The sequence below is a fragment of the Taudactylus pleione genome, unplaced genomic scaffold, assembly GCF_031769625.1.
Source record: "Taudactylus pleione unplaced genomic scaffold, aTauple2 ptg000479l, whole genome shotgun sequence".
Lineage (NCBI taxonomy): Eukaryota > Metazoa > Chordata > Amphibia > Anura > Myobatrachidae > Taudactylus > Taudactylus pleione.
The window spans coordinates 12,383,556-12,397,037 of record NW_028284881.1 but is presented as its reverse complement, the minus strand read 5'-3'; the positions used below and the strand labels follow the sequence as shown (position 1 = coordinate 12,397,037).

The 13,482-nt window shown below is 44.3% G+C and overlaps 1 protein-coding gene across 1 annotated transcript in view; it reads left to right on the top strand.

The window, feature by feature from the left end:
* The first annotated feature begins 1,290 nt into the window (after positions 1-1,290).
* TESC (tescalcin) overlaps positions 1,291-13,482 on the top strand; it is a 105,233-nt gene continuing 93,041 nt past the window's right edge. Inside the window, exon 1 of the mRNA XM_088449101.1 lies at positions 1,291-1,918. Coding sequence (XP_088305227.1) covers positions 1,861-1,918 — 58 coding nt within the window. The 5' untranslated portion in view covers positions 1,291-1,860. The remainder of the gene's footprint in view (positions 1,919-13,482) is intronic.

Genomic DNA, 13,482 nt, shown 5'->3' with positions numbered 1-13,482 from the left:
TATGATCCTTTTCACCTTGCAAGGATCTGGTGGTTCCTCGATCCGTGTCACGCCAGACGTACCTGGGCCGCAGTCAGTTCCTAATCCCCTTCCCCTGGATTTTTTCTGCATAATCGGTACAGGGAAGGGAGAAACAGATCAACCCAGGGCTGATCCTCACTTGCGGCCCTTGCATAGGAAGATCAATGACGAATTGACCTAAACTTTAAAAAACCCTCATGTGTAGCCCATATATCTGTCCATAAACCGGAGACAATTATACATAGATATGAAACGAAACAGGATTACTAAGGGTCCATTCATTTCTATAAAATGACAATAATGTTTTATTAATTTTCATCTAATTTAGCTTTTATAACCCCAGTAAAATAAGTGGAAGATACAATACATGTTCATACCTGGCAGATAATCCGGGGACTGGCGTTCAGGCTGAACAAGTTATTATTATTATTACTGTCGCCTGTGCAATATTTGCATGTATTGTTGGGGTGTGGGCCCGGGGTGTGATAACCTGTTGCTTAGTAAAAAATAATAATAATAAATTCCCAGCACAAGATTTTTTTTAGACTTTTATAAATCTATCAACTACATGTAATAATAAATAATAATTGTTAACAACTTAATGCTGTTGTTAACGACAATGAGCATACAGACTGAACAATATCGTTCAATGACGGCACCCTCCCTCATCCCTGTATTTGCAGAACCTGATGATATCGTCAGATTGCCCTGCAAATACGGTCGATGAAAGACATCGTTAATGATCCGAGGAAGCGCGCATTGTTAACGAAGTCTTGCATACTCACTGGATGATATTGAACACGATGGAACGATAAAGATATTGTTATCTTTCATATCATCCAACTTATCGTCTAGTGTGTATGCGGCAATACTTTGATTACACAACGTTGCATATTGTGCTGTATTGGTTAAATATCAATCACTTTTATGTGTTAGGCTAATCAGAGTGAGTTATATATTTATGTAAGTCTCATAAAAATATCTTACAAATCTAATATATAATTCACTCTGATTATGGTTCACATTATGTTTAACAACAATTACAATTATGTATTATTACATAAGGTTGTTTTATAAAAGACTAGAAAAATTTTTGTGCTGGTTTTTTTTTAATTATTTTTAGCAACAGGTTAGCCCGGGCCCACGCCCTGACAATACATGAAATATTGCACAGGCGACAGTGATAATAACTTGTTCAGCCTGATCGCCAGTCCCCGGGTTATCTGGCAGGTATGGGCATGCACTGCATCTTCCCCAGTCTCTCTCCCAGTGCCTGGAGGTTGCAGCGCTGCTTTCTCTACGGATCAGGTCAGGCGAGGCAGGTGTGTCTGTGCAGGCTAGAGACAGGCGAGGCTTAACACGGCAGGCACTGGGACCCATGGGATATGTCATCTCTGTTCTAATTAGTACTGCAAGAAGCTTCCTGGACACAAACCTATAGAAAAAGACAGAGAGGAAACTGCACTTCTCTAATGCTGGATAGTGTTACGGAGACGGAGACACTGCTGTCCTGCAACATAGGCTGCTCAGGGGGCTGCTGTCCTACTGGATAGGGACATAAGGAAACTGCTCAGGGGGTTCCTGTACTGCTGGATAGTTACACAGAGGATCCTACAGCATCTGGGACGTTTTCTCTGCTGGTCCCAAAAGTAACACAGATCGGACCGTACTGTGTTCTGCCCTGCAGGGGACACAGCCCCCTGGTTGTTATTGGCAAAGGAGTGAGTCCCGGGGCTGACTCTGCGCTGCGACCCTGGGCTGATAAATCAGGAAAGACCTCTCCTCGACGATCTATTTGCAAGGTGACCCCGTCCCCGGTCTTCCCCATCGGATCACACCATGGGGCTGTCACAGTCTCGATCGCGGGTGACCCAGGAACTAATGGAAAAAACTGGCTGTAAGTACACACATCCTGCTGGGACGGACAGATAGCTGCTTGGCATGTGGCCACACATCCTTATCGGTACCCGGGAACAGCGGGCAGCAGCAGCACACTCATACTGTGCCAACCTTCTACATACAGTACACTGTGTGACCTCTTTCTATACGTCTTATGCTAGGCTCCATGGATGCCAGTGAGAATGTATGTGAGCATTGTATAGAAGTGGCTGAGGAGCTTACATGACAGTAGCGGTTTCCCTTATAGTGCTCTACAGTCAGTGGCTGTAACTGTACAGCATTCTGTAATATTACAGAGGAGATTTATATATGTTATTATAGCATTGTAGTAGTCTGTCACATTGGTGTGAGGATGGGGAAGGAGTCAGTTGGTGTGAGGATGGGGATGGAGTCAGTTGGTGTGAGGATGGGGATGGAGTCAGTTGGTGTGAGGATGGGGATGGAGTCAGTTGGTGTGAGGATGGGGATGGAGTCAGTTGGTGTGAGGATGGGCATGGAGTCAGTTGGTGTGAGGATGGGCATGGAGTCAGTTGGTGTGAGGATGGGGATGGAGTCAGTTGGTGTGAGGATGGGGAAGGAGTCAGTTGGTGTGAGGATGGGGATGGAGTCAGTTGGTGTGAGGATGGGGAAGGAGTCAGTTGGTGAGAGGATGGGGAGCAGTCATTTGTTGAGATGCTGGAACAGTCAGTTGATGAGAAGATGGGGGAGCAGTCAGATGTAGACATCGATGGTCGATGTTTGCCGACCATCAATGTTTTTTTTATGATGGTAGTGTTTTTACCATTCATTGGCAGCATTCCGATGTTTGACGCTGTTGATTGGTAATAATTTGATGGTGTTGTGATGTTTGTTTGTTTTTTTTAATGCTGAGAGGTGCACTGTTGCTGCCTGCAGTTCTCAGCATCGGGCATCTTGCCCTGCCGCGATCCCACCGTGTCCCACCCCAGAGCTGTCCAGCTCCCATTGCCGTCCCCTGGCAGCCCTAAAATAGGGCTATTGTGCATGCGCAAAAGACCCTTTTGGTTAAAAAAAAAATTTTTTTTTTTTTTTTTTTTAATCTAATACTTTTGACAAACTTATCATCGCATCAAAAGTTTTGATGATGGAAGCACAGCCATCATTTGATGATGGGCTTCCGATGTCCATACTTAGTCAGTTGGTGAGAGGACGGGGAGGAGTCAGTTGGTGAGATGAGGGAGGAGTCAGTTGGTGAGTAGATGAGGGAGGAGTCAGTTGGTGAGAGGATGGGGTGTAGTAATTTGATGGGAAGATGGAGAGAAGTCAGTTGGTGAGAGGATGGGCAGGAGTTTGTTGGTGAGAGGATGGGCAGGAGTCAGTTGGTGAGAGGCTGGGCAGGAGTCAGTAGTTGAGAGGATGGGCAGGAGTCAGTTGGTGAGGGGATGGGCAGGAGTCAGTTGGTGAGGGGATGGGGAGGAGTCAGTTGGTGAGAGGATGGGGAGGAGTCAGTTGGTGAGAGGATGGGGAGGAGTCAGTTGGTGAGGGGATGGGCAGGAGTCAGTTGGTGAGGGGATGGGCAGGAGTCAGTTGGTGAGGGGATGGGCAAGAGTCAGTTGGTGAGGGGATGGGCAAGAGTCAGTTGGTGAGAGGATGGGGAGGAGTCAGTTGGTGAGAGGATGGGGAGGAGTCAGTTGGTGAGGGGATGGGCAGGAGGCAGTTGGTGAGGGGATGGGCAGTTGGTGAGGGGATGGGCAGGAGTCAGTTGGTGAGAGGCTGGGGAGGAGTCAGTTGGTGAGAGGATGAGGAGGAGTCAGTTGGTGAGAGGTATGAGGAGGCGTCAGTGAGGGGATAGGGGAGCAGTCAGTAGGTGAGAGGATGGGGAGGAGTCAGTTGGTGATTGTATAGGCAGGAGTCAGTAAATTAGAGGATGGGGAGGAGTATTGCTCAGTGAAAGGATGGGGAAGAGTTATCTGGTGAGAGTATAGGAAAGGATTCAGTTGCTTAGAGGGAGGGGAGTGAGCTGGTAACAGTCATTGGTAAGGGGGAGTTGATTAGGGGTGGTGGGAGTTGGTGAGTAGATGGTGCAGGAGTGTTTTGGTAAAGGGGAGGGTAAGAGTTGGTGAAAGGAGGGGGAAAACGTGAGATGAGAGGGAGAAGTGAGTGAAGAGTTAATGAAGAGAAACAGAGAGGGTGTTTGGCTGCTGAAGTAAGTAAAACAGCTACCTAGAGGATATATTAGGAGGAAATATTGTCAGATAGTAAATTCATAGCTGTCAGTAAATCAGTAAACAGTTGTTAGTTAGCTAGTAATTACCAGTCAGTCAGAGTAGGCATAAGTGGGTAAAACAAATTGAAAGATGGAGCATAAAAGAGGAAGAAGTCAGATGTTTGAGTGGGAGCAGTTAGTAGTAAAGAGCAATAAACAGAGAGGAAGCCACAGTAATAGTGTCAAAGGACGACAAGCATCATGAGAGACCTCAAGGACTGTTTTAGTATGAGCAACAGGACACGGGCCAGCCATATATACTTGACACTCCTGATGCTCCTGGCAGCTAGGTGGTATTACTAATGCAAAAACACTCATAACCACAAAGATCTCAGTGGCATAAGTACTGTCTAGGTGAAGCATTTCAAATAGCTCAATGTCTATAGACAAGCCAACTTACAAAACAAGACAACACTGATATTGAACTGGGTGATAGTTTGTTCAAATTAAGGATTCACATACTACAAACTATGCTAATAGTAAACTAAACTGACAACAATAATCCCTTATTATAGAACTGTAAAGGGTTCTTTTGATCAGTTTCATAGTCTAAAGTAAATAATTGTTTATAACAGTGATTCTTTAAATAATTATACAGATTATTGTCCTTGTATTCTCTGTTTCTATTCGCCAATCCAATGTTGATCCATTATATTACAGTGGCGCACTCAGGGATTATTTCCAGGTAACCAACACCCCACCTCCCCCTCCCTACGAAGGACCAAACATTTTTTAGAAGGAGGCAGTGTTGTCTCCATCCTTACACAGTGGCTGCAAGCAAGATAGTCGGCACTTCTCCTTATAATACACTAATGCCTGGGTCCCCTACCAGAAAAATAATCCCTTTCAAATACATCACCCCATGGGCCGGCACTCCCTGGACTTTAAAGCATCTGTACTTGTCCTCAAAGTTATTCCAATGCTTCATATATTGTATATTGGATATATACAATATATTGTATATATATGTATGTATATGTATGTATTATACGCAGTACTGTGCAAAAATGCAAAGTGAATGAACAGAAATCTAAATCAAATCAATATTTGGTATGACAACCCTTTACCTTCTAAACAGCATCAATTCTTCTAGGTACTTGCACACAGTTTTTGAAGGAACTCAGCAAAGAGGTTGTTCCAAACATCTTGGAGAACTAACCACAGATATTCTGTGGATGTAGGCTGGCTCAAATCCTTCTGTCTCTTCATGTAATTCCAGACCGACTCGATGATGTTGAGATCAGGGTTCTGTGGGGGCCATGTCATCACTACCAGGACTCCTTATTCTTCTTTACGCTGAAGATAGTTCTTAATGACATTGGCAGTATGTTCGGGGATGTTGTCCTGCTGCTGAATAAATTTGGAGCCTCTCCCAGGCAAAGATTTCAAATCAGACTGGGGTTTCAAGATGTGCTGTTCAATATCTTTTGAAGAAGCACAAAGAAACGGGCAGCATTTAGGACCATAGACACAGTGGTCGGCCAATGAAACTTAGTGCATCAGATGAAAGACACATCATGCTTACTTGTATGGAATATGTCCAGCAGTGTCATCAGTTCAGAACTGGTAGAAACCAGTACACCCATCTACTGTTCAGAGAAGTCTGTCCAGAAGTGGTCTTCATGGAAGAATTGCCCCCAAAAAGCCATACCTTCGATGTGGAAACAAGACCAAGCAACTCAACTATGCACGAAAACTTAGGAACTGGGGTGCCGAAAAATGGCAGCAGGTACTCTGGACTGATGAGTCAAAAGTTTAAATATTTGACTGTAACAGAAGACAGTTTGTTCGCCAAAGTTTGGGCTGGAGAATGATACAGTAATGAGTGTCTGCAGGCATAAGTGAAGCATGGTGGAGGTTCAGTGCATGTTTGGGGCTGCATTTCAGCAAATTGATTTGAGAATTTGGTCAGGATTAATGGAATCCTCAATGCTGAGAAATCCAGACAGGTACTTAGCCATCATGCAATACCATCAGGGAGGCGTCTGATTGTCTCCAAATTTATTCTGCAGCAGGACAACGACCCCAAACATACAGCCAATGTCATTAAGAACTATCTTCAGCGTAAAGAAGACCGAGGAGTCCTGGAAGTGATGATATGAACCTCACAGAGCCCTGCTCTCAACATCATCAGGTCTGTATGGGATTACACGCCCCCTTTTCTCGTGGCGATATCCCCTTTTTGTTCTGCGCCGTGCCAGACCTAGAATGAACACTGCAGCCCTCGTTTTCTAATTTCATATTCACAAAATCCATGGATCACGTCTTCTTCGTTCCAAGTAGACATTCCTGGCTTCTTGGCAAAAAAAACAAACTGACGGACTTGAGCCGCGCTGTGTGTCTGGGTCACTTCCTTTCACTCCATAGAAATTAATAGGGAAGTGCTGATTGGCTGAGAGCGTGGGAATAGAGCTCTAAGCCAATCAGAGCTGCAGTCAGGTTGTTCCTCTCCTTTGCAGTCTTTTACTCAGCCCTGTCACTGAAAGTCAAGCACATAGACTTGAGTAAATAATTTACTGGAGAGTACACCGCCACCTGCATAGTGAAAAAATGGGGTGTATGGGGTGGGGGCGCTTAAAACATGTTGGGGGGACGTAAACCATGTTGGTGAAATAGTCGGGGGGGCATAAAATATGGGGTTATAGGGGGATCATAAAACACATTGGGAGGTATAGGGAGGCATAAAACACATTGGGAGGGATAGGAGGCATAAAATATGTTGGGCGTGATAGGAAGGCATAGAACACATTGCGGGTGATAATGGTGGCATAAAACACAGACCGAGTAATAAGGTTTAAGCAGCATTACTGCAGCCTGCAGGACATATAAGTCACTACAAGTGTATTAGCCTGGTCAGAACTCTTAATCAGGGCCTGGTTGTGCTAATGATGCCCCCCCTCTGAGTGCAGGAGGGATGAGTAAGTAATTCAGACAATGTGTGTGGGGTCTGCATGAAGCTACCATAGGTCTGGGCTCTACATTTTAAAGCCACTGGAGATTTTGGGAGTTTGCACTGTAACACAACCAATGATTTGGGAGTGTGCATATTCTGTTGGCCTACAAAACAGGCTCGGCATGTAATCGTAGGTACTAGTATGCATGCGCAGTTGGTAAGCCGGGTCTGAACCTGACAGGAAAGTGTGTGTAAGCTATCACTTTACTGTTTATTCTTTGCTGGGACGGTTTCTTATTGGAGCCAGTGTGCCATCAAGAGGTGATTGATAAATAGTACTGATAGTTCACTCCTTATTCTCACAATGTGAATAATACTTTTTGGGGCCCCTACAGCCACCAATGATAAATAGGGTTGTGGTACGGGATTCCGGCGGTCAGGATGCAGACCATCAGAATCCCGGCTTTTGTAAATGTCCTAACCCATACCCCAACCCATCTTTCCCGCAGCCTAGCCCTCCCCTCCTGCAGCCTAACCCGAACCTGCTCCCCACCCGAAGCCTAACTCTAACCCTCCCCTCCCACAGCCTAACCCTCCCCCTAGGGCCTAACCCTAAGACTAACCCTAATACTTGCTGTCAGGATGTCAGTGGTCGGGATTCTGGAGTCGGGATTCAGGCTGCTGATGGGTTTCTGGCACCTAGATTCTGACTGCCAGCATCCTGACCGCAGGGGTGCAGAGTACATCCAGATAAATAGGCCCCTAAGTGTCTTCTAACAAATTTGATCTTTCCATTCCATCATTTTTCTGTTTTGTTTTGCATCGCGTGCATGGAACTAAATTCATATATTTGCCCGTATACAGAGATGTACAAATTTTTGAGTGCAGACCTCATTTATCCATACACAATATTATAGCTGTGATCATTATCTGGATGCACTTACATCAGCAAATGATGTGCCTGTAAACAGGTGTTTATATAATTACTTCCAACTCTGCATAGACCACAATTTATTTATAATTTATTTAATACTGGTTATTTATATAGCGCACGCATATTATGCAGCGCTTTACAGAGCATATTTGGCCATTCACATCAGTCCCTTCCCCAGTGGAGCTTACAATCTATTATTCCCTTCCACATGTACAACACATACACACTAGGGGGTATATTTAGTAAAGTGCAGGTTTATAGAAATGGAGATGTTACCCATAGCAACCAATCAGATTCTAGCTATTATCATCTAGAAGGTGGTAGATACATGTTAAGTAGAATCTGATTGGTTGCTATGGGCAACATCTCCACTTCTAAAAACCCACACTTTAGTAAATATACCCCTAGGAATCATTTTTATGTCAATAATTAAGCTACCATTTTAGCGGATTCCGAGTTGGGAGCAAAGCAAAAATAGCAAGTAACTTTACACCTTGGTAAAACCATGGGGTAGAGTTAAATGTGCAGAGAGATTAAAGCTGGCCACAGATATAACTATTATTAACTAGTTGACTGGTTGTGACAAAAATCTGGTAATGTATGGGAGCAAATGACAATTGGCCAAATGCCGGATAATGGACAAAACGGTCGTTCGGACAAATTGGTTAAATTAAATGGATTTAGCCGTTTTCATCCACTTTCCAGTGGTTGGGAGCAAACTGCTAATGGTCATTTGCTTCCATACAAGTTGGCTGGTTGTAAAGATGATCTTTAGATGTGTGGCCAGTTTTTTAAAATTTGGGAGGGGTGTGTCCAAGTGCAAACTCAGCCAGTATTTACCCTGCCAGCTAAATAAAGAAATGCATTTGCACCTCTTGCATTGCAACATGGTTTGTTCCAGATACAAAGTTAAGCTGGGTACACAGTGACAGATATATCGCCCGTTCCAACGAACGGGTGATATATCTGTAGTGCATCGGCGGCTGTGTACAGCGGATATGTCTGTGAACGACGTCGTTCACAGACATGTCGCATCTATCCTGCAGCACAGCCTTGCAGATATAACGGCACGTCTGGCTGTGTGTAGGGACGTCCCACTGACCCCCCGTACACTTATTACAGAAACCAACTGCCCAGTTGTGATGTCAGTGCAGACCCACTGGTCGAATGATTGGTAAGTGTGTATACACTTACCAATCGCTAGATTGTTCGCCCAGGTGTGTACCTAGCTTTACTTGCTTTTTTTTTGCTTTGCTCCCACCTCAGAGTCGGCTCCAGTATATTTTTGGAGGGTGGGAGGAAAACCAAGAATGCATGGGAAGAATATACAACATTCTCCTCTCCAGAAGGAGCCCGGAGAGGAGATGCACCTGACCACTTTGTCATTAGGCCCTGCCCCATCACGCAAAATGCTGCAAAACGCTGGTCCATGGAGAGGGGGAAGAGCTATTAATTTTAGTCCTGCCCCCTTCCTATGGACCCACGATTCCCGGTATTCTCCTCCTCCCTTACCTGTTAGCGCCAGCGGCCTAAGTTTCCTCTGCCCAGCACATGCTGCTGTTGGTCCAGGGAGGTTGTTACCGCTTATCAGAAGCAACAGCAGCCTCCTCTGTCTGTGTGGGAGTGGGGGGAGTAGAGTGATCACACTGGTCATCTTCTCCTTGCCCCTGGATTTGCCCCTAGCTGAGGGGCACACAGTGCCCCCCTGTGGAGCATTCAAATACTATTTTCTCTCTCTATTTTTTTTTGAGGGTGCGTGGTCACGCCTCCTTACATTAAGCCACGATCCCAAACGTACCCAGCACACCTCTCTATGGCCCTGGATCCACCAGCTCCTTCGGGGTCCAGGGTACAACCCGAAAAATCTGGAGTCTCCCGCACTTTCCAGGATAGTAGGTAAGTATGATACACAAATCCACACAGTTCGGGCTGAATGAACGCAAGACCTCAGTGCTGTGAGGCAGTAACGCTAACCATTATTTCATCCACACGTCCTCTGTAAACTTTGCCTATAATGGACTATGAGAATAGTCCATTACGCCCGTTTAAGCTTATGTGGAGACGCCACTGAAGTGTGTATGACTCTGCATCACACATACTTGCATACACTTGTATCCAGAGCATGTGTCATGTAAGAACACATCAAGATATGCTCAGCAGTCAGGTGAATGTTCAACTCAACAGCTGCAAAATTTCAGTTTTTTCCCTAAAATACTGATGGAAGGTTTAAGATGCGTTTTAAATAATATGGGACACGATCGCCAGTGCTGGTGCAAGATATCAGGATCTGTTGTACAATGGAAATGACCGTGCACAGCAAAGAATGACCATAATGCAATAATCCTGCTCCACAAGATGAAAGACTTGTTTCTGCACTGACCTGCATAGAGAGCTCCATTTTGAACACACTCTCTTCATCCAATTCCTCTGATCGAATGGTGCAAACCTGCTGCTGCCGTCTTTTCCTGTAAATAGCCTCTATAGTGTATTTATAGCTTTAAGACAAGCAGATGACAATATCAGTTTATATACAGTTAATAAAAAACATCAACTTTGAATTGAATTTGCTGGAACATGTAAAATTATTTTCTTTAAGAAATTCCTGAGATAATAAATCATTTCTGTAGCATAAAGAATTGGACATTTTACATAGAGGACTTTAGAAGTGACACTGAGCTTTTAGTGACTGTTAAAGACAAGTATGCAACCAGGGGCTGTGACTGAGTCAGGCTCGTTATATTAAATATTTATGTGGCACAGATAGGACTTTGAGGATTAGAAGGAGTCATTATACTGTGTTAGATAATACTGTATGTGCATAAGGTGATTCTGTAGTAAAGGCCAAACAACTGAGTATATGTTAATAATTTAATAGGTAACAATAGAGTGTGTGTGGGGGTTGTGAACTCGGTGGCTAATCAGGAAATTAGTGTTTCAGCCTGGTAAAAGCTTTTTGTTACCTGTCTTCAGTGTAGGGAAGACTTTTTGATACTGTGCATCCAACACTGAACAAGATGCTGGCAATAAGTTTTCAGGAGTTATTTACTGACCCCTCAGCACTGTAAATGAATATCCTGTCAAAGCTTTGCTGCCTTAGGAAGTTTAATCCACTGTCATGTCCTGTACTGTTATATATGACTAGTTCTCAACTACTGCAACAAAACAAGGGGTCTATTCACTAAGCCTTGGAGAGAGATAAAATGGAGAAAGATAAGTCCCAGCTCCTAATGCTGGGTACAATCTGACAGATACATTGGCCGATCAATTGATCGGCCAATGTATCTGCTGCCTGTGCTGTAAGGCGCTAAGGCATACATGCCTACCCTCCCGGTTTTCTCCCGATTTCCCGGGTAACCCCCCGCACCCCCGGAAGGGTAGGCATTTCTCCCGCATTCTGCCCACTTCCTAGTGAAGTGGGCAGAATGAGGAGAATACCCGCGGCGATCGCGGGTCTCCGTGAAGGGGGCGGGGCTTAAGAGGTGATTCTGCATGAATCACAGCATTTGGCCCCGCCCCATATGTAAATTTTACCCAATCGCGCCAGTTTTGCCACGAGGGGGCGGGGCTTAATGACGCAAATCGTTAGGCCCCATCCCCATCGGCCCCCTGCTGCTTCTCTTACCCGGTCTTCTCCCGGGAAGAGATTATAAAAGGTAGGTAAGTATGCGCTAAGGGGGCGGGGCCGACACAGGGTGCATTTAAGTCCTGTTACCGCCCTGGCTGTGATTATCAGGACTATGCGACTGTATGGAGTTATAAAAAAATAAATCTATGGACCAGATGCCTTCTTAGGACTTGGAACTGATTCTGAGTTCGGAATAAAGCAAAAAAGAGCAAGTGACTGTGCACCTACTGTGGGCATTGTGTAAAAGGGGCACTACTGTGTGTCGTAACATAAATAAGAGACACTATTTTATGGTGTAATGTGAATCAGGCCCTATGTGCGGTGTAATGTGAATAAGATTGTGCACTGTGACTCTTTGGGCCGTAACCCACTATGTAAACAAGTACTGTGACTCTGCTGGCCGTACCCACTGGGTGGGTGCACTACTTTTCATTTCTGCCACTGCTGTGTGGCAATGTGTCATAGATGTGCTTTATACTGTGGTGTCTGTGTCGTTGTGCCGCTGCTTTGTCGCTTAGTAACCAGTCAGCTCACTGCAACCTTTGGCCAATAATGTTGAAAACAATATTATAAGCTGTGATATGGTCTAAATTGACTGGAAATTAATGTTATTGAGGTTAATAATACTCTAGGAAAAGACCAATTTATGTGATTTTAGCTTTTTTTGTCAATTTTTGTAAACAAAATCCAAATCCAGTCACCGCAGTTTGGCAAATCCAAATCCAAAGCCGGACGACGAATTAGAACCAAATCCAAATCCGGCAAAAATGGTCCGGCGCACATCCCTAATTGCACTGGACTGCACGTATTCAGTCCCCTAAAATGTTTTTTTTTTTTTTTTAAATCTGCAGACAAATAATTAAGTATGAGTTTGAAAATTTGATTTAAGAGCCCACTGATTAGCAATAACAATACAGTCTGGAACAATGTAAGTTTTTTTTGTAAGACATCTTGAATTCTTAGGTTGAATACTTTTGCAAGACACTGTATATACGGTTTTTATACTTGCATTATACGCAATGTTTCTCTGGAGAGAATCCAAAAACGAGTTGCTACCCCAACCCACTGTATTCCACCCATGAATGATTTGCAGCATATCACAATCACTGATTGAATTCGGAAAGAGAAGCCACTTCCTTGCATTTTACAATCACTATAAAAATCTTGCCGAAGTCATCTCCTTCTAAATTTTCTTCCACATTTATATTGGATTGGTATACTTCTGTCCTCAGAGAGTAATGTGCTGTAATACTGCATGTACAATGCGTGTCCCAGACAGACTTCTGCCGTGATAGTTTCTCCATTTTCAATAAATGTGAAGTTTACTAAGCTTAGCTTCCTGCACATTGTATCACAGTCACTTTAACCTTTGTAGACAACAGCTATTGTAGAGACATACAAGCTATCCAATTTTAATCCAAACATTTGTACATTGGAAAGTTCAAAGACATAAACATATTGAGAGGAGTTAAATAGAGTCAATGACAGAAAAGACGAGAGAGAGAAACTGTATGATGTGATGGGAGATTTCCATTTCAAAGAAGCCAGGACACAGGATTAGGAGGTAGTGGCAGGTGTTTGGAACGTACATCACAGAGATTACAGCACAGGCTCTGTTACTGCTGCTGTATGAGATAGAATATGATTTTTAAAGCATGTTGGGGTACACACAGGGCATTTTAAGAGAGGAGGGGGCCTATGTGCAGCCTCCGTTTGGGCCCCCTCCTCTCTGACAGCGCAGTAGATTCTGGCTTAATGCCAGAATCTACTGCACATACGGGGGTCTCCGGGAAAATGGTGCCTGCGCCTTAGTCCCGGGGACATCTTTTTTGCACATGTGCGAGTCATTGGGAAAATGTCCGCTACCATTTTCCTTGATTTTTACT